This window comes from Neofelis nebulosa, chromosome 2 (genome assembly GCF_028018385.1).
Source record: "Neofelis nebulosa isolate mNeoNeb1 chromosome 2, mNeoNeb1.pri, whole genome shotgun sequence".
NCBI classification, from domain to species: Eukaryota; Metazoa; Chordata; class Mammalia; order Carnivora; family Felidae; genus Neofelis; species Neofelis nebulosa.
The window spans coordinates 205,285,249-205,310,770 of record NC_080783.1 but is presented as its reverse complement, the minus strand read 5'-3'; the positions used below and the strand labels follow the sequence as shown (position 1 = coordinate 205,310,770).

The 25,522-nt window shown below is 44.3% G+C and overlaps 2 protein-coding genes across 13 annotated transcripts in view; one reads left to right on the top strand and one right to left on the bottom strand.

Annotated features, from left to right (window-relative positions):
- KDM1A (lysine demethylase 1A) overlaps positions 1-3,657 on the top strand; it is a 62,427-nt gene extending 58,770 nt beyond the window's left edge. For both annotated transcript variants that reach the window (XM_058718692.1, XM_058718693.1), the window contains 3 exons: positions 1,177-1,304; positions 2,174-2,320; positions 3,153-3,657. In XM_058718692.1, coding sequence (XP_058574675.1) covers positions 1,177-1,304; positions 2,174-2,320; positions 3,153-3,338 — 461 coding nt within the window. In that variant the 3' untranslated portion in view covers positions 3,339-3,657. The remainder of the gene's footprint in view (positions 1-1,176; positions 1,305-2,173; positions 2,321-3,152) is intronic.
- A 1,470-nt stretch (positions 3,658-5,127) lies between these two features.
- The window catches only part of LUZP1 (leucine zipper protein 1), a 104,262-nt gene continuing 83,867 nt past the window's right edge, over positions 5,128-25,522 (bottom strand). For 9 of the 11 annotated variants that reach the window (XM_058718688.1, XM_058718684.1, XM_058718691.1 and 6 more), the window contains 2 exons: positions 11,121-14,308; positions 5,128-9,028 (listed from right to left, as the gene is read on the bottom strand). In XM_058718688.1, coding sequence (XP_058574671.1) covers positions 8,873-9,028; positions 11,121-14,189 — 3,225 coding nt within the window. In that variant the 5' untranslated portion in view covers positions 14,190-14,308 and the 3' untranslated portion in view covers positions 5,128-8,872. Of the gene's footprint in view, positions 9,029-11,120; positions 14,309-21,037; positions 21,095-25,522 lie in introns of all 11 variants that reach the window. The other 2 variants (XM_058718683.1, XM_058718689.1) reach the window with 1 other exon arrangement.

The window sequence follows — 25,522 nt, the reverse complement described above, 5'->3', positions numbered from 1 at the left end:
AGGCACAGAACCAGGGAAGCTTCCCAGAAGGCAAAATTGTATTTATTCCTCATTCCCAAGACTTTTGTATCTGACTGGCCCCTGCATCTTTGATCACTTCCTTTAGGATTTTGTAGCAAATTCCTACCTTCTGTTTTAAGTTCTCCTGTAATTGGATTGCTCTTCTCTATGGTGCTTAAAATATTTTATGTATGTGTGTGTATACATATATGTAAAATATTATCTATTTTATGTCTTCTACTTCAGGGCCTCTGTATTTACTTTGGTCTGGGCCTGGGCAGCTTTTATTTTTCTTCTCTTTGTTCCCAACATGGCATACTCTGCCCAGCCTTTCAGGTCTTGACCTAAATGCCACTGTTTGAGTCCCTTCGGGACACGTACCTCCACTGCCTCAAATCTAAAATAAATCCCTGTAGGGATGCCTGGGTGGCTCAGTCGGTTAAGCGTCTGACTCTTGGTTTCGGCTCAGGTCATGATCTCTTGGTTTTGTGAGTTCGAGCCCCACATTGGGGATTCTCTCTCTCTCCTCGTCTCTCTGCCCCTCCTGCACTCATTCTCTCTCTCTCTCTCTCTCAAAATAGATAAACTTAAAAAAATTAAACCCCTATATTATTCTTTCTGTATCCTTTTTCGTCATTGCTTTTATCAGTGCATAATTATAGGTGTGATCATTTCTGCTGATCTATGGAGCATAACATTTAGTTTATATCTTTTATATCCCAGTAATCTAGTCCTGTGCCTATCACAGAAGCCTGTTGCGTCAATACTCACCACATGTGGGTGGGTAGAAGTGGTGATGGGCCTGGAATAGGTAAAGGGATGTAGCTCTTGCTGTGGAGCCAAGGCGGTCAGGGCTAAGGATTCTGTGCCTAAATATAGGAATACTTGGTTTTCTTAGCAAGGTCTGAAGTTCTGTCTTCAAGACTTCTGTATTAGACAGTTACAAGTGGTTAACTGCATGAGTCACACTTCACTCACCTCTATAGTTTGCCAGCTCACTTCTAGGGATGGATTTTAAGTTCCTGTTTCAGAAACATTGCTTGTCTCCAGCCAAGTGTTGCATGTCTGTCCATTGGTCATCAGATTTCAGGGTGCTTAGAATGATGTGGGCCCTGACAAAGCAGTTCTTGAGAAAAGTCTAAGAAAACCCTGGAATTCTCCTTCCTGTTTTTCTAGCTCCGATACTATTGGCACTGGTGGCGGGAGAAGCTGCCGGCATCATGGAAAATATAAGTGATGATGTGATTGTCGGCCGATGCCTGGCGATCCTCAAAGGGATTTTTGGTAGTAGCGCGGTGCCCCAGGTAAGTAAGTGGGTAGGAGCAAGTGGGGATCAAGAGTTCACACTAAAGCAGGGTTTGACATAGTCTCTTTACGTTGGTCAGGACAGTTTCAGTCAGAATGGAGAAGTGGGTGCTGGGTTTACATGAATGCTGATGTTTGGAGTCCATAATGTAAGTGTAGGGTTCAGAAGAGCGCCACCCCTCCCCCCCCCCCCCCCCCCCCCCCCCCGCCCCGTACATGGACTAGGGAATTGAGGTGGCTGTTTGCTGCACATCCCTGCTTGTCTCATCCACTGTATCTATGTGTGGAGTCACACCACTGCTACCTTTTAGACAAAGTAGTCAGAGTCCCTTGGGGGCTGCCTGGGTGGCTCAGTCAGTTAAGCGTCCGAGTTCGGCTCGGGTCATGATCTCACGGTTCGTGAGTTTGAGCCCCGCGTTGGGCTCTGTGCTGACAGCTCAGAGCCTGGAGCCTGCTTCAGATTCTGTGTCTCTCTCTCTCTGCCCTCTCCCGCTCGTGCTCTCTCCTAAAAGTAAATAAACATTAAAAAAAAAAAAAATCTCTTGGTACTTTTTTCTATTCTTTAGGTCCATTGAAACACTTTTTAGATCCTTAGGATTCCTTTGAGAGAATGCTTATTAATGCTTCATGTGAATTAATGAGAATAAGTCAAGCCGTGGGTAGATGTCATAGGCAAGGCAACGGGGAAGCTTAGAAGCCATTTGCGTTGTGTGTCGTATAGCAGCAGCATTCATCACCTGGCTAGCCCATGTCTCCTGCCTCTTTACCACTCAGTTACATCCCCACCCACCCCAGCTTTTCCACTTTTCAGAGATGATTGGTTTGTCCTTTGTCATATAATAACTACTGCTCATGCTTTTTCCTTTAGCCCAAGGAGACTGTGGTATCCCGCTGGCGTGCTGATCCCTGGGCACGGGGCTCCTATTCATATGTAGCTGCAGGATCATCTGGAAATGACTATGATTTAATGGCTCAGCCAATCACTCCTGGCCCTTCAATTCCAGGTGCCCCACAGGTGAGAAATTGGCAAACCACCAAGGCTTATTTGGGAAAAAGCCAGTATCCCGGTTAAAATTGATGCCACGGATTTGTGGGTTTGTTTTTTGTTTTGTTTTTTTTTTTTTTAGATTTTAGTCATTCTGTCCTTGGAGCCTTTCAAATACTAAGAGCAGAGGAATTTGTGTCTGATTTCTCACATTGTGGCTCCGTAAATATAGGCAGTCCACGTTCCCAATGGAAGAGCCCACAGTATAAGCCAGTTACTTTTTCCTTATTCAAAAGTTTGTCCCTAAAAGTTAGGACGAAAAACATTTTTAATTGCACCCCATTTTGTAATGGCTCATAGGATTATTGCAGGTATCAGTTACTAGGTGTCTCCAGTACATGCCCCTGAGGGGTTCTTATCTAGATGATGCCAAACCCTGCTCCAGAGAGTAGTAAGCATTCCTCAGGACCCTGTGAACCTGCTCTGGAGCTGAGAGCCAAAGGTGTTCCTGAATTAGAACAAATGCTGGACTCTATGTGGTACAGAGCAGTCAGGAACCCCTCTGCCCCAGTAGGTACCGTATGAGGCAACGGAAGCTCTAGAACCGGATATCCCCCAGCATTAAATAATCCGTAAGAACAGATGCAGTTATGCATTACCCTAGGACTAAGGCTGGGCTGAATTTTGTCATATTTCTACTTTTATCAATTTTAGGATGCCTACTGTCAAGGGAGACCCTTTTTGGCAGGATGATGGTCTGTGATTGGCAGACCAACAGGAATTTGGCCGTTTAAGTACAGCAGAAATGCTGTTTGCAACCTACTGGTTTTTCTCTCAATTTTTTTTTTCTTTCCTGAAATAGCCAATTCCACGACTCTTCTTTGCTGGAGAACATACAATCCGTAACTACCCAGCCACTGTCCATGGTGCTCTGCTGAGTGGGCTGCGAGAAGCCGGAAGGATTGCAGACCAGTTCCTGGGGGCCATGTACACCCTGCCTCGCCAGGCCACACCAGGCGTTCCTGCACAGCAGTCCCCAAGCATGTGAGACTGATGGGTTCGGAAGGAAGCAGCCAATGTGCGGGTCTTTTGCTGTGTAGACAGAGCTCTTGTAGCAGTACCGGATCCCACTGAGAAACTCACTCTGGCATCTGGGCTCCCAGTCAGCTGCTGGAACTCACGATGCCAGGTGGCCAAGGAGGTTGCCTCCTTTGAGTGACTTAGAGCTAGAGAGGCAGTTGTCCGTTAGTGTGGAAGTTGGTGTTCTTCCTAAAGACTGAGGTAACCAAGTGTGGGGAGGGGACATCTTAGTCTCTTGGTGTGTGGTGGTTTTTTATATTTTAAAAATAAAACTTCATATAAAATTCTTCCTATCTTCTTTTGTTGTTGTTTCCCCTTGGAGTTAATACAAGACAGGAGTACTGTGCCTTTGGAAACGGCAGTTTTATCCATGTTTAGATAGGAGGATATTTATATAAAGGAAAAAAATGGTTGGGTCAGGTCTCAAGACAGGGTTGAGGGAAGCCCCACAGAAGCAGTGGGCTCCCTGATCTGTGGAACTAGAGAGTTCCTTATTGGGATTATAGGGTGACTGTATGCTAAGACTGTGAAGCTACAGGTCAAGCATATGGATATTAGGAAATTTTGAATCATTAAGACGAAACGAGGCAGAGTTTGGGTGTGTCTCTAGCAGACCATCTGGCTTTACTCCCCAGGTTCCCTCCATGGGTATGTGCTAACTTTCCACTTTTGTCCAAAGTACTGCTATAAAAGTTTAGGAAGTGTTACATTAAGAAGATCAAGGGTTTAGATGACTTACTTAGCTGGTGTGTTAGTTTCCTACTGCTGCTGTTAACAGATTACCACAGCAGGCTTTGGAGGGAAGGTTCCATTTCCTTGCTTTTTTAGCTTCTAGTGTGTTCCTTCTACATTCCTTGACTTGGGTGGCCTTCTTCATCCATTGTCAAAGCACACTACTTGAGGGTTGGCTTTAGCTCAGTTGATTCGCAGTTGATTGTCAGAGCACATTACTCCAATCTCTGCTTCTCTTGTTCTCTAGTCCTATCTTCGTGCCTCCCCTCTTACAAGGATACTTACGATTTCATATAAGGTAGTAAAACATTTTTATAAGAAAGGTATTACAGTAACTGTTCCTTCTCAAGCTTTCCTAACAGTGTAACTAAATGCATGTACGTGATCTGTTTCTGGAAATTGGCTTTTACTAATGTTACAATTCTTCCCTGTAATTAGTCTAAATGAGGTTTTATTCTTAGTAAGATTTAGGTGACATTACATTGGTGGTCTGAAGAGAAGACGGAGAGGGCTTTTCCCCTAGTCTTGGAACGAGTAACAGCAGTGGAGAACATCTGTGCAACAGGATCAGGGCAAGTGGTATAAAGGTGAGAACAGCATGCAGTGGAAAGCATATGGACTTTGGACCTATATTTGAATCCCAGCTCTGCCATTAATATTGTTACCTCGGGGGGGGGGGGGGGGGGTCACAGTTATCTGATCCAGAGTTAGGTGCTTTAAAACGTGTGTTTTTTTAAATACATGGCATAGGTAGCTTGAGACTCATCATCGTTTTGTGTGTGACAACAGACAAGCCTAAAACTAAAATGTAGCAGTGAAATAGCTGCTACAATTCTAAGTCCAGTTCAGTTACGTGGGTGGTAAACGTGTCATTTTCCAAGCCTCAGGTCTTTACAGCATCATTAATTAGTTGGCTGAGTATTTTAAGTAAATAAAATACAATGAAATATACTAGCTATACCAGTGCACGGACAACAGTTGTACTCAGGACATCAACAAAAATGGCATCACTGACTCACACAGACCACATGGAAACTAGGGAGCTTTATTGGTTACATATTGTGCTGCAGAGCCAACAGACAGCATTAGAGCCAGAGGATACATGCAGACAGGCAGCTTCCACTATACACATGCACCCAAGGAGCCCTGAGTCACTGCTCATGGCTTCGCCCTGGTTTCCAGCAACAGGGTCCGGCCTCCTTGGTCCCAGGCTTGGAGCAGGAATGTAGAAGCTGCTGCACCTAGACTCCAAGGGGCAGGGGTGAGACCAGAGCACCTGCCTGAACAAGTAGATGTGGACTGACAGATACTGATGCCCCCTCGCAAAGGGGCCTTTAATGCATTAACAGGTTTTTTTTGAGGGCTATACTTCCCTAGCCCTCCCAATCTTTAAAATACAAAAAAATAGACTTTATTCTCTTAAAAATACATTCCATTCAGTACATGTTCTGAGCTGTGAAGCAGCAGGAAAATAGGGCCCCTTTCCTATGGTCTTGGTTGTGAGGCTTTGAGGAGAACACCCTGTGGCCCACCCAGGGTAGACAAAAGATAATCCCTAAAAGCAGCTCTTCCAAAGCAATCTCGTCAGAGTGACAACAAACCCCACATCGACAGAGGCAGCTAGGGACCCAGCCTCTGGGTCCCGGTTCCTTTACTGGAAAATGGTAGCACCTGGCACTAACCCACTAAATATAAAGCACTAAAACTGCCCCAGGATGACAGGTCCAAGATCAACATAGACCCTCCCACACCCCATGAGAGGGGAATGATTTATGTGCAGGCTTGCCTGGGGCAGAGGTTGGAGTCCTTGGCCCCACTGCAAATCCCCTTTGCCCACCATCCCTGCAGCTTTCTCTGGTTGCTTTTAGTACCAGAGTAGTGAGACGCAGCAGCAGGTGGAAGAGAGACCAGCCTCTGGCATTCAGCCAGCTCTGCTTCCTCCAACCAAGCAGCTCTGGAGTGCCAGGTTCCCTGGGCTCACTGGGAACCCTCCCACAACAAATACACCTGCCAGTAAAATCTAGAGTTGGAGCTACGCTGCAGAAGAGGCTTGTCATGTAAGTGGGTTTCTTGGCTGGGACAGTGGGAATATTTGGCTTGACTGGACCAGCTACTTAATTACCAGGTCTCCCCTTTATATGGAAATTTCCTCCAGGACCCCTGGTGGTGAGGCCTGGGTCCAGATGGTCACACAGAGGTTGCTTTTCAGAAAGGTGCCTTCCAACTTTGGAATTTGAGAGCCAGCCTTGCCAGCCATTCGAAACCCAGAGGAGCTGAGCCTCCAGCCTTCATCTGCTATTACAAATGGGATCTTCTGCAATGCTGAGGACACTTAAAAATAAAATCTATTTTACAATGGTTCTAGAAAGTACGCAGATTAAGGAAACAATATTTATCCTGAAATAATTGTTACAATCAAACCCTATTGCACTCAGATTTTAAGATAGCAGCCCCCAGCAAGAGGGCACCATAGCTGTCCCTCTTCCAGAGCATTTGGGTAGTGGCAGATGTTGGTGCTGCTGCAGTGTGGAAAGATCCAGACTTTGGCACCAGGAGCTACAGCACCAGAATCCAGGGCTCCAATGCCCAAAGAAGAGAATTAGCGGCGAAATCTTTGTAGGCATGGCTTGGCACCCTTTTGCTTCCACCAGCAGAGAAGAGCCACAGACTTGGTTTCCTATAACCTCAGTTGACCACCGCAGAGGTCTGTTTCCTAGTTTCTGGCCAGGGACCCAGGAGAAGCAGCAGGAAGAGATTTTGAAAACAGCATCTTAAAACTGAGCAGCTGAGTCAGCACTATATAGAGGAAAGGTGAGCTACACAGCAATGCCCTTAGACTGGCAGACCTCCAGAAAATGGAAGTAAGCGCAAAAACATTCCTGACCCCGAAAGGAAGCTCATCAGCATGCCCCAAGCCGCCTCCAGGATGGCCAAGTCTGAAGGCGGACACGGGCGAGATGAACACTGGTTCCCACACCAAGTGCAGGCAGGGAATATGGCCCATGAAGCACAGCAACGGGAGACAGCCAACTTGTGTCACAAAAGCCAGGGGATGCTGTGTGGCAAGTGGGCAAGGCTGGTGCCAAAAGGGCTGCAGAAGCCATCTGATCTCATCCCTTCATCTTACAAACTAGAAAAATGAGGGAGCTTCTCTGAGCTCATCCTCCTGACATTAGAACATGGAAAGAATAAGGCCCAGGAAAACAAGGCCGGGGAGGACCCATTCCCCAAAACCATCCGGATGCTACCTTCCAAAAGCAGAATCACCCCCCCCCCCATAGGACAGTGTAAACAGAACAACCTCAGAATGCCAGATTTAGGACCCTTAGAGACCATTACACAGAATTCATTTTATAGATAAGGAAACTGAGGCCCCACGAGGACAGTGACTTGCCCAAAGTCACACAGCAAGAAAGTACAAAGCCATGAAGCAAATTCAGCTTTCCTGACTCCTAGTAATGCTCTCTTTCACTATGAAGGAACAGTGTCTGTGCCATTAAAAGTAGCCTTTGAAAAGGGAGCCCTTCTCTGAACTGAGAAAGTTACACAAAAAGCAGTGCCAAGAATATACGGTTCTTTTCAACTTCCCCATGTGACGTAAGGAAACTATTCAACTTTATGTGGCTTCCTGAAAGGTTTGCTGCATTTTGTATTATATTAACCTGGGGCCCTCAGTGGGCACGTAGTACTTTTCCTCCAGTGAAGTCATCACGACAGTTTGCAGAAACCATGGGCCCACTTCTGTAGGAATGCATCAGTTCGGTAAAGTGCGATTCCTCCTCCTCCATGGGGGAATGAAGGAAGAGGAAGAAAGTCCATGCCTTTCATGGAACTATTGCTTTGTGGAGTGACTGGGGAAATGTTTCTTCCAGCCCACTTTCCCCCTTGCTGGGCACTTCCTAGAAGGCAGAGTATGCTGGGTCAGGCCCAGTTTAGTCCGGAAGTATTCCAAAGATGGAAACGACGGAGTCAGCCTGAAGTCTCCAGCCACGGGAGAGGAGCAGGCAGTGCCAGCAGCATTACGGGTGCCCAGAAAAGGAGATGCGTGAGGCTTGTGCACTTCCAGGTGCCTTCGGAAGGTGAGCATAGAGCCAGGGGAGGGGAGGGGAGGGATGATGCCATTCCAATAGGTGGGTACCCGTGTGCTCTGCCCCCAGGAAACAATTGTCAGCCAGGGGGCGATGTCCGAGAAGCTTCAGCCTAAAGGTTGGTCCCGTAATCCCTTAGAGGCAGCACAGACCTCTTCTGCTGTACAAGTCTGAGGAACTCCAAAGGGGAAAGGAGTAGAAGCCCCCTAGATGGAGGTGATGGCTGCTAAGTCTTAGGGGGTACTTAGGCCCCCAGGGCAAACAAGGAGTGAACTGGATGCGGTGAGACGAAGAAATGAACCACACTGAAGGGGCTGCCCTCTGACCCACTGAGAAGCAGAGGAGAGCTTTCAGCTGTTGTGGTATGGTGAGGATACAAGGGGTTTCTAGATCTTTCCCCATTTGGGGGCCAGAGTGGCCCATCCGATCTGGGGACAGGGGCAAGGAGAGAGAACTCATGCATCAGGGAAGGCTGGGCTTGGGTGACTATGTCCAGCTTGTAGTTTCTGATCCCCTCTGGCCAACTGGCAAAATGACCCAAGCCACAGCCTGGTTTGCCACAGTCTCCCAGCCAAGGCCTGGCGTCTAGCCTGGTTAACTGGCCTTGCATCCTTCATAGGGCAGGAAGGCAGGAGAGCGGAGAAGCAGGAGCAGAGGAGACAGCAGACCTCACCCAGCTGGTTCAGTTGTCCTCGGCACAGGGCCTGGCTGGCCGTAACCGTTCCTCAGCCCGGGCTCGCCCGGGCTCTGGCAGCCCCTGCTTCGCAGGCAGTTCAGACCGCTCCAGGGAGTTGTGCAGTCGTCTGTGGACACCGAGTGTGCAGTCGTCACCTTCCTCCTGTGCCAAAAATGACAAAAAGTGAGCTGCGAAGGACAGTAGCGAGTAACAAGACATACTCCCTCCCTCTCCCAGTGGTCTTCTTCAGCCTGGCAGAGGGAGGTACAGTGCAGACAGACAACAGCTTAACTGCAGAGATTTGCTTTGGCCTAAGGAAACCGGAAGACTACAAACTCCCAAGCTGCTGGGGCTCAGAGGGTAGACTGGCGGCTCACAACTGAGCAAGGGCGTGTGGAGGACGGGGCCTGCACCACGTGGTCCTGGAAGGAGGCCCAGAGATCCTTGAGTTTTGCACGTGCAGGCTGCATTTCCCTGCTGCGGAACAAGGGAGTATGTACTGCCGAAAAGGACACTGGACCACGCTTTTCCTACTTTCCACTTATAAACTACCAAAAAGCCCAGGTGCCTTCCCTTTTGGGTCCTACACCTATGCCTTATCCTGTCTGTCAGCCAGAGCTTCAAGGGACTAAACACCCCCCTCTCTCTCTCTCTCCACTCTCCTACCAGAGTTCTGCCTTTTCAGTGTTGGTCCTTCAGAGAGAACGCAGATCAAAACAGAAGTATGAGAAACGTTGGCGGGGTAGAAAGAGTACCGGATTCAGAAACGGGAATCTTGCGGGCACCGGGGTGGCTCAGCAGGTTAAACTTCTGTCTCTCGATTTCGGCTCAGGTCATGATCTCAGTTTGTGAGTTCAAGTTGCACATCATCAGGCTCTGCACTGACAGCATGGAGCCTGCTTGCGATTCTGTGTCTTCCTCTCTCTTTGCCCGTGTTCTCTCTCTCAAAAATACACATTTAAAAACAAAAAACAAAAAAAACCCGGAATCTTGGATTCAAATCCTAGCTCTCATCCAATAATTCATTTGGGTGGCCTTGGGTACGACACTTTGTGTCTCTGACCATCAGTGTAAATCTAAAAAGTGGAGATAATACCTGCCCACAGGGCTCTTGGAGAAACTGTGGCAGTGGGAACATGCTCTGTCAGATGATGAGTACCCTATATGGACTCACAGGACATTTCAAGTGAATACACCTGCCTTTTAAAAAGAAGGAAACCACTTCCTGGGGCGCCTGGGTGGCGCAGTCGGTTAAGCGGCCGACTTCAGCCAGGTCACGATCTCGCGGTCCGTGAGTTCGAGCCCCGCGTCGGGCTCTGGGCCGATGGCTCGGAGCCTGGAGCCTGTTTCCGATTCTGTGTCTCCCTCTCTCTCTGCCCCTCCCCCGCTCATGCTCTGTCTCTCTCTGTCCCAAAAATAAATTAAAAACGTTGAAAAAAAAAATTTTTTTTTTAAATAATAAATAAATAAATAAATAAATAAATAAATAAATAAATAAAAAGAAGGAAACCACTTCCAAAACGTCTTTCTCCTCAGAGGCTCCACATCTAAAAAGACACTCCTAGGGGCTTCCCCTTTAGGTGCTGTTCTGACACTCTGACCCTCAGAGGCGGAGGTGGTTCTGGATTTATCTATCCTGTAATGAGCCGTACTGAACTAGTTCTGCCCTCAGACTGATGACAAAATGGCTTAGACAAAATAAAGTGACACGTGGACACAAAGTATATAAAGTAGGCCCAGTGGAAGCCTCACTCTCCTCCCCCATAGGCCAGCAGCTGGCAAAACTTGGCTGTGAAAACCCTCTCCCTGCCCCCCCACCCCCGTCCTACGTGTGCTATACAGAAGGGTCACCGGGTACCCTGGCATAGGGCTTCCCAGTGGCCGCAGCTGGTTCTTGGGCTTCTAGGTGCTGCTCTATAGGGTTTTAGGGGGAGGTTTTTTTTTTTCGCTGTGCTGGCAAACCAAGAGAATGGAGGCTAGATCTCTCTTTTTTGTGTGACCTTCATATATAGAAGAGACAAACTGGAAAAGGGAGTTTGGGAAACTCCTGCTGCTCTCTGGCAAACACCTCCTTCAAGGTACTAAACTCGTCTTCAAGGCCAAACCTACCTTATTTTCAGTTCTCTGAGCAATCCAGCTAGCTCTCCCAGGATTTCTCAGCCGCATAATCCTGAGACACACAGGCCAGAGCAGAGGGAGCAAAGAGGAAGGTAAAAGAGTAAAGGGGGGGGGGGGGGGCAGCAGTGGGGCTCACCGCGCCTGCCGAGTGGTTCCAGGCTGCAGCCGAGGCAGTGTCTCCCACCCGATTCCGACGAGTCAGCACCTCAGACACGGTGAGGCTACTCTGGGTCCTTCTGGAGGTGAGCTCAGGGGCATCCCCTGAATTTCCTGCCCTTTGAGCACCCTGCTCACAAAGGTACAACTTGGGCTGTCCAAGGTCTGAACAGTCTGTGGAGGCCCTCTGGGTGTAGGCGTTGGTGGCTTCCATGTTTCTACCTATTCGAGTTGGGGGGTCTTCTAAGGAGTTCAAGTCTCGCCTACTCTTCCAGGCGTTCCGCACAGTAACGTGTCTGGCATCTGAAGAGCCCACTTCTGAAGGGGCACTATGGCTTTTCCACCTGATTGTCTCCGCTGGGGGGGCATGGCTGTTCCTCTCCACAGGATCTGATGGCTTGATTATAATGCTGCTCCGAGAGACCACTGTTTCTGGCTTGTTCTTCAGGGGCCCATCTCCCATTCTTTCAGCTTCTGTGAACTGCAGAGCAATGTCATGTTTGTGAATGGAGAGCTCAAAGGGGGAGCTGACGTGGTTGCTGACTGATGTGAGCTCTGCTGGCCCAACCTGGATGTTGCTGGTGGATGTGTGCCTTTCCCTCGGGGCCTCACCTGGGGCAGCTCTGGGGCTGCCACTGTCAGAGGGGTAGATAGTTATGCTGCTTGTCACCTTGTTTGGCCCTGGTTTGGAGGTGGATTTCTGCTTCTCCATTGTGGCCTCAGTTCCAGATCCTCCCATGATTTTTTTCACATCCTTATCAATGATGACAGGTTTGATGATGGCTCTAGACCGCAACGCCTCTCTGGGGCTAAAGGGCCGCTGGCTTTTTACCCCAGCACCATTGGCGTCTGGGAATTCCGTGGCATTGGTGGAGGCTCTGACAGGTTTCACAGACTCACTTTCTGTCCCAGCATCTTTATCATTCTCAAACAGGGAGGTTCTGAGTCCCCCTCGGGATTTGGCTCTCTCTCTAGAGTTGGGTTGGTGTTTGAGCTCTGGCTCTGGAGTGATGGTGGTGTTTACCAATTTGGCAGTAACAAGAGACGTCACATCCACGTCGTCATCTGAGTCTGGCTTCTCTCTGCCACTGGGCTTGATGACCCGGCACCTCAGGGTCTCATGTTGACTGCTGTCTTCCATCACGACTGCTACGGGTTGATCAACACCTTCTTTATTTGGGGTTGAAAAGCCCTGAAGGATGTTCTCTTGGCTTCTGGAATTATAAGGATACTTTGATAAAAGTGGAGGCTTGGAATTTGGGGAAGTGGTATCAGCCTCCAGGCCACTGACAGCCTTTTTGCCCTTGGAGAGCCCTTCTGAGGAAGATCTTCGGGATGAGGCCAGAGCTCCAATTGCCTTAGGACTGCCACAGTCTGCAGCCTGGGTTACCTGACTTCCATTGCCAGGTACCTGCCCCCTTTTGCCAAAGAGGGCCTCAGAAGGGGTGTCAGAAGCCTTGTCAGCTCTACCCAGTACGTCACTGGGAACAGATCCATGGTTGGTATTATCACTAAATGTTCGTGTTGTCTTCTCCACTTTTCCCTTCAACCCACCCTCAGTACCTGGTTTGGGAGTACTCTTCCAAGCTTTACTGTGCTCCTGAGCAGCAGGTGGGTAGCGGCTAAGCACTGAAGGCTGCTCCCTGGACTTCTTCCCTTCACTCTGAGAGGAGCCAGATACAAATCGGTCTTCAGTTCTCCTTGTCTCCTGAGTCCCACTGTCTGTACCCGCGCCGATGTTGGAAGCTTTGGCTGCCCTCCTATTGGTGAAACTGGGAGAGGAAACCTGCCTATTGCCCAGAGAACAGTTTTCATTGTTGAGCGCAATATCTCTGTTTCGATGCCTCTCCCGCTTCTGCTGAGGGGACAGTTCCCGCGGTGTGTGCTTGGACACAGGTACCTCATTGCCATGGCCTCTTAACTTAGTCCTCTCATGCCTGCCTTTGCCGGACAGGAAAGCCTCTTCCCCTTCTACCTCCCCGTTCTCTAACTCTTTCTGTTTCTTGATTTGTAGCTTTATCTCCTCCAGCTGGCTGGCTAAGAGTTTGTTTTTATTTTGTTCACTTAGGTAATTATCCTGAAGATCATTATTTTTGGCCCTCATTTTCTTAAGCTCTTCTTCCAAAGATTCAAAATGTTTGATTTGTGTCTTGAGTTTCTCAATCTCTTGGTTGAGATCTTTAACTTTGTTGTCTTCTTGATTTCGGTTCTTTTCGTTTTCTGATTTGTTTCTTGTTTCATTCTCTACCTGCTTTAGATAGTCCAGAGCACCCTTCCTTCTTGATTCTTTGCACGGCAGTGTGGAGGAGATCCCGTCCTCAATCCGCAGGTCATTCCTTTCCAGAAGATTAGAAGCATTCCTTGAATAATCTCGGTTCATTTTTTTGTTCTGCTCCAGTTTTTGAGTGAGCTCTTTTATCAGTTTCTCATTCTCTTTCTCCTTTTCATTCAAGTATTTTCTCTCACTTACGAAGTTCAGAGTTAATGACTTCAGTTTTTCTAACTCTGACACTAAACTCTGCTCAGTTTTATCCAGGCGGTCCTCGGAAGATTCTAGTTCTTTCACTTTGACCCTGAGCATTTCCAGCTCAGCGGAGATCTTCTTTGTCAGGTTTCTCTCCTCATTCAGGCTCAGACAGAGTTGGGTACAGTCGTTCTTACTCCTGCCAAAGGCTTCCTCCAGCTTCTCCAGTTCAGCCATTCGTTTCTGAAGCCGTTCAATCTCAGATTTCAGCTCCCGGGTGAGGTTTTCTTCCTCTTCAAGCTTCTCCTTCATCAGCTGACACAGATCCTCTGCTCTCTTAATTTCCTCATCTTTGCCTTCAATTCTCAGCACTCGCTGGCGCAACACTTCAATCTCCGCCAACATGCCGGAATTGCTGCCTTCCGCCTGAATCACCTTGTCCTGGAGATCCAGGAGCTCATCCTCTGCTTTCTGGAGGTTTTTTGTGGCTTCCTCCAACTCATCGAGGCGGCGACTTAGACTTTGTAACTTAAACCGCAAGTGGCGGCTGGAGGCAGTATCCTTGTAGCTTGTAAATTCAGCCATGTCTACTGCTAGCCGGTGTGGGCTCCTAGAGGCATCCAGTTCCACTCAGGGGGCTGAGAAATGGTTACCTTTCTCTTGGCATCCACAACCTTCTTTGGCAGCTGGAGACCATTATCAGTCTACAGAAGGAAAGCAGATATACACAATGGAATATTACTCGGCAATCAAAAAGAATGAAATCTTGCCATTTGCAACTACGTGGATGGAACTAGAGGGTATTATGCTAAGCAAAATTAGAGAAAGACAACTATCACATGACTTCACTCATATGAGGACTTTAAGACACAACAGACGAACACAAGGGAAGGGAAGCAAGAATAATATGAAAACAGGGATGGGGACAAGACATAAGAGACTCTTTATATAGAGAACAAACAGAGGGTTGCTGGAGGGGTTGTAGGAGGGGGGATGGGCTAAATGGGTAAGGGGCATTAAGGAATCTACCCCTGAAATCATTGTTGCACTATATGCTAACTAACTTGGATGGAAAGCAGAAAGCATGTCAGGCAGCAAATCCAATTATCTGTACTTCAGCTCCCAGTTGTTAACAGACCTCTCGTATTAATTCTTGTGCCTAGAACATAGCAGGTGTTCAAATCTGTTGAATGAATGAATTTTCATAAACCTGCAGAAAAACACTGGTTTTTCTTTATGACTGATGTTGAGGTGATACCTACTTTCATCCTAATGAAGAATGCTACCAGTGGCTGCATGGCAAAAAAACACAGAAGAATACCCCATTTCTCATGGCAAGCTCTAAGAATCTCTTTACCATCTGCCACCTACATAATGTCAGGAGAGTCATCTCAGGAGAGTAACAGCTCCAGTTTTACTTAGTTGTAAAATGGGTATAATAATCCCTACCACATCTCTCCCCATTATCATTCTGAGATAATGCATAGAGCTCTAGGTAACAAAGCAGTAAATAATCCTAAGATTATTAAGAACTACAACAGCTTCAGGGAAAGAAGTAGATTAGTGAAAAAAAGTCACCTCACTGACACCAGGGAGATAAAAGGACCTAGGCTCCGTGAGGGGAGAAACAAAAGGGTATATATCCCTAGAGAATTTATAATCTTCGGCCTGCCTTCACTTGAGTTCAGAGTTCAGATTTACCCTGCCTTGAGGGGTCTGATATCAACTTCTCCTCGCAGAGAATCTAACCAAAAATGGTCTCAGCCTGGTAAAATCCCTGGGAAACCTACCAGAGGTAAACAAAAATACTCTGGAGAGAGAGACTCTCTACCAAGGTCACATAAGAGTCCCATAGATAAAGTCCTGCTGAACCTGAGTTTACAATTCTAAATTACAAAACACAGAAGGACCAATCTTTTACTATGACTGAACAACAGGTATTTACACCAGTAAGAACCGACGTTAGTAAGACGCACTAGAAACTGTAAGTACATTCCAGTGTTTAAAGTCATAAAAGAAGGAATCAAAACCAGGAGACAAGAAGATGGTATCAACAAAGATCAGAAGATTTTAAATTAACCAAACAGAATCGCTTAGAAATGGAAAGAAAAATGGCAAATTAGATGCAAATGAAAAGAATGCAGTATTTGAGAAGAGATATAAGGAGATTACAAAAGGTAGCACAAACTTAAAAATTTTGTGAAAGAAAGGTTAATAGGGGGAATAAAATACAGAGGTCCAAAAATGAAGTTTTAACAGGTGGCCCAAAAGGAGGGAACAGAGAAAATGGGGGAGAGGCAGAACTACTAGCTAAGTATTTTTCAAGAGTTGATGAAAGGGAGCCTCATATTTAGGAAACAAAGTCCCAACCAAGCAGGGTAAAAGTTAAATCTGCACCTAGACACATGATAAGGATACAGCAGAATACCACAAAGAGAAGAGAAGCAACAAGAAGGAAGAATATTCTGTGAAGAAGTAACAACTGAACTGGCTTCTCAACAGAAACTTAAGTGTCAAATAGAAGACAAAAGACATGATGGGGCACCTGGCTGGCTCAGAGCACGCAACTCTTGGTTCTCAGGGTTGTGGGTTTGAGTCCCATACTGGATGTACAGATTACTTAAAAATCTTTTTAAAAAAACAAAACAAAAAAACTAGAGAGGTGCCTGGGTGGCTCAGTCAAACATCCTGAAGACTTCAGCTCAGGTCATGATCTTGTGGTTCACGAGTTCAAGCCCTGTGTCAGGCTCTGTGCTGACAGCTCAGAGGCTTGAGCCTACTTTGGATTCTCTCTGCCCCTCCTCTGCTCACACTCTGTCTCTCTCTCTCTCTCTCTCAAAAATAAACATTAAAGAACTTATCAAAACAGTATGAAAGTTCCTCAAAAAGTTCCTGCCCTACGATCCGGCCCCCCACTCTCACTCAAACTTAAAAAAAAAGACAAAAGACATAATATCTTTATGAAAGAAGGTACAATTGAAAACTTTTCAGAACACAAAGGAAAATAAAAACCTAAGTGTTTATTATTAACAGACTTTCACTGAAAAAACTATTTATGGATGTAATTCAGAATATAGATGGGGCACCTGGGTGGTTCAGTCGGTTAAGCATCTGACTCTTGATCTCAGAGTCATGAGTTCCAGCCCTGTGTTGGGCTCCACGCTGGGGGTGGAGCCTACTTAAAGGAAAAGAAAAGAATATAGAAAATGATCACTTAGGAAAGGCATGAGATGCAAGAAGAAACAGTAAGCAAAGAAATCAACCCAAACAAGCATGGGTTCAGTTAAAGAATAAACAAAAATTAACTGGGAGTGGGAAGGGGAAGGGCAGGATAAAACCAAAGTGGAACTACCTGAAATGGTAGATAATAACATGTTAAGTCCTAAAGAAGGAAATCAGAATTCAAGTGTTCTTAAAACTCTGTATTTTGAAGGAGGAGGATAGAATTACTACAACTTTAGACCTTGGTAAGAGTAGATATTAATAATATATCTGATAAGGCATCAATAAGCAGAGTATATAAAGAACTCCTACAACCTAACAAAAAACAAACAACATGATTAAAAACTGGGCCAAGGACTTGAATAATTGATCCAAAGATGATACCCAAGTGACCTACAAGCATATGAAAAGATACTCAACATCATTCATCATTAGGGAAATGCAAATCAAAATCACAATGAGATATCACTTCACACCCATCAAGATGGCCACTATCAAAAGAACAAGTGGTGGTGACAATATGGAGAAATTGGAACCTTGTGCACTGTTGGTGGGAAAATAAAATGGCAAAGCTAAACAGTATGGCAGCTCCTCCAAAAATTAAAAATAGAATTACCGTATGATCCAGCAATTCCACTTCTAGGCCTAACTATAAAAAAATTCAAAACAGGATCTTAAAGAGATAATTTGTACAGCTATGTTCATGACAGCACTATTGCAACCAAGTGTCTGTCTATCAATGGATGATGGAGACACAAAATGTAGTATATGCTACAGTGAAATGTTAGCCTTAAAAAGGAGACCTGGATGAACCTTGAGGACACTGTGCTAAGTGAAACAAGCCAGTCACAGAAGAGAAATAGTAGATGATTTCACTCATATGAGGTATCTAGGAATATTCAAATTCAAATAAACACAGTAGAATGGTAGTTGCCACAGGCTGGGGGAGGGGGAAATGGGAGTTACTGTTTAATGGGTATGGAATTTCAGTCATGCAAGATAAAAAAAACTGTTCCAGAGACTGATTGCACAACAATGTGCAAATACATACTTAACCCTACTGAACTGTAAATGGTGACTATATCTTATGTTATGCATTTTTTACCACAGTTTTAAAAAAAATTAAGGGAGGAAAGAAGTAAAAAGCACAGAGACGGTAGGGCAGATTTCCCACTTCTGGTCCAGAAATGCAAATGTAAAGAGCTTAGAAGTCATCACTCTGTGTCTTAATCTATAAAAAACTGAACAGACTGAAAATTCACAACTCTTCTTAGATCCATGAGAGAAATGAGGTCACAAAAACCACTTCCCTAAAACTTAGACAAGTGGATGCAAAGAATCAACAATTTACAAAAATAGAAATTCACCAGTAGAAACCTCCATGGGGAACCAGCAGCAGGGGAGGAAAACCTAAACTGCAATTGACAAACTGCTGGAGGCTCAGTGTGGACAACTCTGAGAGTTAAGAACGAGAGGGAATCTGTGTTAGGGGGGGATGCCCCCCATTTGGTGAGCTTTACCTCCATGAGTTGTACGAGGACTCCCCGCCCTGTGCATCCAACAGGGAGTGTTAAACCAACCGTTTTGAAACCAGAACCTGGGGGAAGGGAAATACCCAATTCCTGCTCCCTCCAGCCGTCCTGTACCACCTGAGAGGTATGGGAGGTTGGGAGGAGAAGGGGAAAAGGCTATCACTAAAGGCCTACTTACCTCCGTTTTTTTTTTTTTACCCAGGACATCGTGTCCTGCTTTCACCAAAAAAAATTATAAGGCATACTAAAAGGCAAAAAATAGTTTGAAGAAACAGAGCAAGCATCAAAACTGGACCCAGAAATGGCAGATGTTGGAATTACCAGAAATTTAAAATATCTACTGTGATAAGGGCTCTAACGGAAAAAGTAGTCACCATACAAGAACAAATGAGTAACAGAAATGGAAGTTCTAGGAATCCACAAAATGTTACAGGCACCTGGGTGGCTCAGTAGTTTAAATATCCGACTTTGGCTCAGGTCATGATCTCGTGGTTCATGAGTTCCAGCCCCATATCCCTGCTTGGGATTCTCTCTCCCCATTTTTCCCCTCCCCAACTAGCACATGCATGCACGCTCTCCCTCTCTCTCAAAATAAATAAATGGGAAAAAAACCCACATATTTTAATTTTTAAAGTTTTTTAAATATTTATTTTTGAGAGAGCACAAGCAGGGGAGGGGCAGAGAGAGAGGGACACAAAGAATCTGAAGCAGGCTCCAAGCTGCATGCTATGAGCACAGAGCCTGATGTGGGACTCGAACTCACAAACTGTTGAGATCATGACCTGAGCCAGAGTCAGATGCTTAACCAACTGAGCCACCCAGGTGCCCCAAGACCATATATTTTTTAAAACAGAGATCAAAAATACTGTTACAGCAATGAAGACTGCCTTTGATTATCTTATCAGTAGACTAACAGAACGGAGTAAAGACTCTCAGCTTGAGGGTATGTCAATAGAAACTTCCAAGCCTGAAAAAGAGAAAAATGACTAAAAAAAAGGGAACAGAACATCCAATAAGTATGGGACAACTACACTTGTAATGGGAATTAACAGAAGAAAAATTTGAAGCAATAATGACTGAAAATTTTCCCAAAATTAGTGTCAGACACCAAATAACACCAAGCAGGATAAATGCCATAAAGACAAAAGAAAAACAAAAACCCAATACCTAGACATACCATATTAACACTGCAGAAAATCAAGGATAAAGAAAAAAATCTTGAAGCCCAGGAAAAAAAACACCTAACCTACAGAGTAGCAAAGATAAGAATTCCATCTGACTTCTCAGAAGTCATGCAAGCAAGAAGACAGTGAAGTGAAATATTTAAAATATTGAAAGGTAAAACAAAAACCCAAAACTACAATTCTGTACCCCACAAAAAAAAAAAAAAAAATTCAGTACCATTTCAAAAGTGAAGGAAAAATAAAGACTTAGACAAATAAAAATTGAGATCTGTTGCTAGTACACCTGCCCTGCAAGAAATGTTAGAAGAGTTCTTCAGGGGCATCTGAGTGGCTCCGTCGGTTAAGCATCTGACTCTTGACTTCAGCTCATGTCATGATCTCACAGCTTCATGGGTTTGAGCCCTGTATCAGACTCTGCACTGGCAGCTTGGAGCCTGCCTGGGATTCTCTCATTCCTCTCTCTGAGAGGATGTCTCTATTTCTCTCAAAAATAAACTTAAAAAAAAAATTCTTCAGTGAGAAGAAAAATGATATGGATTAAAAACTCAAACCACATCAAGAAAGGAAGAGCATTAAAGTTAAAGTAAAATAACATTTTTAATTTTTCTTACTTTTAATTGATCTAACAGATAATTCAAAATAATAGCAACAATGTATTCAATCGTTATACAGCTCATGTATAAATAAAATGAATGACAGCAGTGATACAAGGGACAAGAGAGGAACTAGAAATTACTTTATTATAAAGTATTTGTACTACCTATAAATGTACACTACAAACTCTAGGGCAAACTCTTAAAAAAGTTTAATTGGGGGCACCTGAGTGGCTCAGTCGGTTAAGCATCCGACTGTGGCTCAGGTCTCAATCTCGAGGTTGCTGAGTTTGGAGTCCGCATGGGGCTGGCTCTCTGCTGTCATCACGGAGCCCGCCTTGGATCCTCTGTTTCCCTCTCTCCCCACCCCTCCTATGCACTCTCTGGCGTGCATGCTCACACTCTCTCTTTCTCTCTTTCTCAAAAATAAGCATTAAAAAAATAATATAAGTTTAATTGATATGCTAAGGAGAGAAACTGGATCCATATACAATGCTTAATTAAAACCACAAAAGGCAGGAAAAAAAGCCAAAAAGTGACAAAAAACAAGAGCTTATAATCACTTTAAACATCAACAGTCTAAATATACCAATTAAAAGAGAGAGAGTATATCAAAAGACACGACTGTATGTTTACAAAAACCCCCTTCAAATTTTTTTAATTTCAGTATAATTAATGGACAGTGTTATAGTTTCAGGTGTATGATATAATGATTCAACAATAGTATGCATTATTTAGTGCTCATCCACTTTAAAAATTTTAATAAAGATGCATAATGATTAAAAGTAAAGGGATGGAGAAAATTTTGCCATACTAACTAATCAAAAGGAAGTTGCACTAGCTACATTAATATCAAGACCGAATATTTCAGAGCAAGTAATCAGGGATAAAGACAGACTTACATGATGATAAAGGAGTCTCAATTCTCCAAGACGTAACCATCCTTCATGTGTATGCACCTAACAAAGAAGCATCAAAAACCAATAGAATTGCAAAGAGAAACAGATGAATCTACTACTATAGCTGGAATGCCTCTTTCAGCAACTGGCAGATCCGGCAGGCAGAAAATCAGTAAGGACATAGTTGAAGTCAACAATGCAATCCAGAAACTGTATATAATGAACATATATATAGACTAGTTCATCCAACAACAATAGCATACACATTCTTTTCTTTTTTTAATGTTTATTTTTGAGAGAAAGCAAGCAGGGGAGGGGCAGAGAGAGAGGAGATACAGAATCCATAGCCGGTAGCGTTCACATTCTTAAGTTCACATGAACATTCACCAAGAGAGACCACATTCTGAGCCACAAGACACAACAACTTGAAGAACAGAAATCATACATTGTATGCTCTCAGACCACAATGGAATTAAACTAGAAATCAATACCAGAAAGATAGCTGGAAAATACCCAAATATTTGTGGAGATTAAACAACACACTTCTTTTAAATTTTTTTTACATATTTATTTATTTTTGAGAGAGAGAGAGAGAGGGAGAGAGAATGGGGGTGGGGCAGAGAGAGAGAGAGAGAGACAGAATCTGAAGCAGGCTCCAAGCTATGAGCTGTCAGCACAGAGCCCGATGTGAGGCTCGAACTCAAGAATCACAAAATCAAGGGGGGCGCCTGGGTGGTGCAGTCGGTTAAGCGTCCGACTTCAGCCAGGTCACGATCTCGCGGTCCGTGAGTTCGAGCCCCGCGTCAGGCTCTGGGCCGATGGCTCGGAGCCTGGAGCCTGTTTCCGATTCTGTGTCTCCCTCTCTCTCTGCCCCTCCCCCGTTCATGCTCTGTCTCTCTCTGTCCCAAAAATAAATAAAAAACGTTGAAAAAAAAAATTTTTTTAAAAAAAAAAAGAATCACAAAATCATGACCTGAGCCAAAGTCGGATGCTCAGCCAACTGAGCCACCCAGGCACCCCTAAACAACACACTTCTAAATAATTCATGGGTCAAAGAAGAAATCTCAAGAGAAATTTTTAAATATTTTGCACTTAATGAAAATGAAAATACAACTTTATCAACATTTGTGGGGTGTACCAAAAGCAATGCTTAGAGGCAAATGTATAGCACCAAATGCATGTATTAGGTAAGAACAAAGATCTAATAGCAATAAGCTAAGTTTCCATCTTAGGCAATTAGAAAAAGAAAAGCAAATTAAAACCAAAGTTAACTGAAGAGAAGAAATAAAAATTAAAGCAGAAATCAACTGGTTCTTTGAAAAGATCAATAGAATCAATAAGCCTCTAGCCAGGCTAATGAAGAAAAAAAAAAAAAACAACAAATTACTAATACCAGTAAGAGGGGCTATCACTACAGATCCCATGGACATTAAAAGAACAAGGGATTATGAACAACTCTATGCCCACAAATTTGATAACCTAGATGAAATGTACCAATTGCTTGAAAGATATAATCCTCAGGAACTCACAGAAGCAGGAAATAGGTAATCTGAATAGGATTGTATCTATTTAAGAAATGGAATCAATAATAACCTTCAAAAACAGGAAACATACTGGGCCTAGATGGGTTCACTGGTAATTCTACCATACATTTAAGAAGTAATTCTATCAATTATAAGAGGTGCCTGGGTTGCTCCACTGGTGAGCATCCAACTCTTGATTTCGGCTCAGGTCATGATCTCATGGTTCGTGGGACAGAGCCCTGGGTTGGGTTCTCTGCGCCGAGCACTGACAGCACAGAGCCTACTTGGGATTCTCTCTCTCTCCCTCTCTCTGCTCCTTCCTCTCCCCCCACTCACAAGCATACCCTCTCTCTCAAAATAAATTTTTAAAAAAAGAAGCAATTATACCAATTATACAATTTTCTACAAATTCTTCCAGAAGTTAGAAGCAGAGGAAATACTCCTTAGCTCATTCTGAGGCCAGCATTACCCTAACATCAAAACCAGACAAAGAAAAACAAACCCCACAGACTAAGATCTCTCATAAACATAGATGGAAAAATCTTACAAAATATTAGCAGATCTAATCCAACACTGTATAAAAAGAATTTCAGACCATGACCAAGTGGGATTTATCCTGAGTATACAAAACTGGCTCAACGTTCAAAAATCAATTAATGTAATCCAGCTTGTCAACAGACTAAAGAAGAAAAATCACATGATCTTATAAAAAGATACAGAAAAAGCATCTGACAAAACCCAATACCCATTCACAATAAAACTCAGGAAATGAGGAATAGAGGGAAACCTCCTCAACTTTATTTAAAAAAAAAAAAAAAAAAAATCTACAGCTAGCATCATACTTAAAGGTGGAAAACTGTTCTCTGATCAAGAACAAAGCAAGAAGTCCCCTTACCACAGCTTCTCAAAACTGTACTAGAGGGGCGCCTGGGTGGCGCAGTCGGTTAAGCGTCCGACTTCAGCCAGGTCACGATCTCACGGTCCGTGAGTTCGAGCCCCGCGTCAGGCTCTGGGCTGATGGCTCGGAGCCTGGAGCCTGTTTCCGATTCTGTGTCTCCCTCTCTCTCTGCCCCTCCCCCGTTCATGCTCTGTCTCTCTCTGTCCCAAAAATAAATTAAAAAAAAAAAAAAAAAAAAAACTGTACTAGAATCCTAGCTGATATGGTAAGACAAGAAGAAAAAAAAAAAAGGTGGGGGGGGGGGGGGGGAAGAAGAAATGAAACTCTTTGTTTTGCACAGGACATGACTGTAGAAAACCCAAATGAATCAACAATAACAAAAAAAAATTCCCCAGAACTAATAAGCAACTACAGCAAGAACGCAAGATACAAAGTTAGCATTCAAAAGTCAGCTGTAGGGCGCCTGCGTGACTGGAGTCAGTTAAGCGTCTGACTCTTGATTTCAGGTCATGCTCTCACAGTTCAGGAGATCAAGCCCTGCATCGGGCTCCATGTGCTGAAAACGAGGAGCCTCCTTGGGATTCTATCTCTTCTCTCTCTGTTGCTGCATGCATGCTTTCTCAAAATAAATAAGCTTAAAAAAAAAAAGTCAGTCTCTTTCCTATATACCAGCAATGAACAAATGGAATTTGCAATTAAAAACATAATACCATTAGAGGCGCCTGCGTGTCTCAGTTGGTTGAGCGGCTGACTCTTGACTTAGGCTCTGGTCATGAGTTCATGGTTTGTGGGATCAAGCCCTGTACTGGGCCTGCACTGACAGCATGAAGCCTGCTTGGGATTCTCTCTCTCTCCTCTCTCTGACCCTCCCCCTCCCCCAAAATAAATAAATAAATAAACATTTTTTTAAAAAACAAGAATACCATTAAAAAACACACACACAATACCATTTACATTAGCACCCAGCTCCAAAAAAAAAAAGAATTACATAAATATAAGCCTAACAAAATATGTACAAGACCTATGTAAAGGAAACTATATAAAACTAATGGATTGGGGCGCCTAGGTGGCTCACTCAGTTAAGCGTCCGACTTCAGCTCAGGTCATGATCTCACGGTTTGTGAGTTCAAGTCCCGTGTCGGGCTCTGTGCTGACAGCTCGGGGCCTGGAACCTGCTTCTGATTCTGTGTCTCCCTCTCTTTCTGCCCCTCCCCCACTCATGCTCTGTCTCTCTCTCTCTCTCTCTCTCTCAATAATAAATAAACATTTTTTAAAAACTGATGAATCAAAGAAGAATTAATAAAGAGATATTCCATGTTCATGGATAGGAAGACTCAATAATGTCCAAATGTCAATTCTTCCTAACTTGAAAGAGTAAATGTAATCCCAATCAAAACCTCATGCAAATTATTTTGTGGATATCAACAAACTGATTCTAAAATTTATATGGAAAGGCAAAAGATCCGGAACAGCCAATACATATTGAAGAACAACAAAGTTGGGAGACTAACACTACCTGATCTCAAGACTTAACTATAAAACTGCAGTATTCAAGACAATGTTGTATTGGTAAAAGAATAGACAAATAAAAGAACAGAAAAGAGAGCCCAGAAATAGATCCACATAAGCATAGTTAACTGATCTTTGACAAAGAAGCAAAAGCAATACAATGAAGCAAAGATGGTCTTTTCACCAGGTAGTACTGGCACAAATGAACACCCACATTCAAAACAACGAACCCAGACACAGACCTTAAACCCTTCAAAAATACTAACTCAAACCGGGTCACAGACCTAAATGTAAAACATAAAACTATAAAGTGCAGGGGCCCTGGGGTGGCTCAGTCAGTTGAGCATCTGTCCAACTCTTGATTTGGCTCAGGTCATGATCTCACTGTTAGTAAGTTCCATCCCTGCATCAGGCTCTGCACTGATAGCGTGGATCCTGCTTGGGATTCTTCCCCTCTCTGCCCCTCGCCCACTAAATAAAGAACAGACTTAACAAACTTTAAGTTAAACTTTATTAAAAAGAAAAAACTATACAGTGCCTAGAAGGTAACAGACCAGA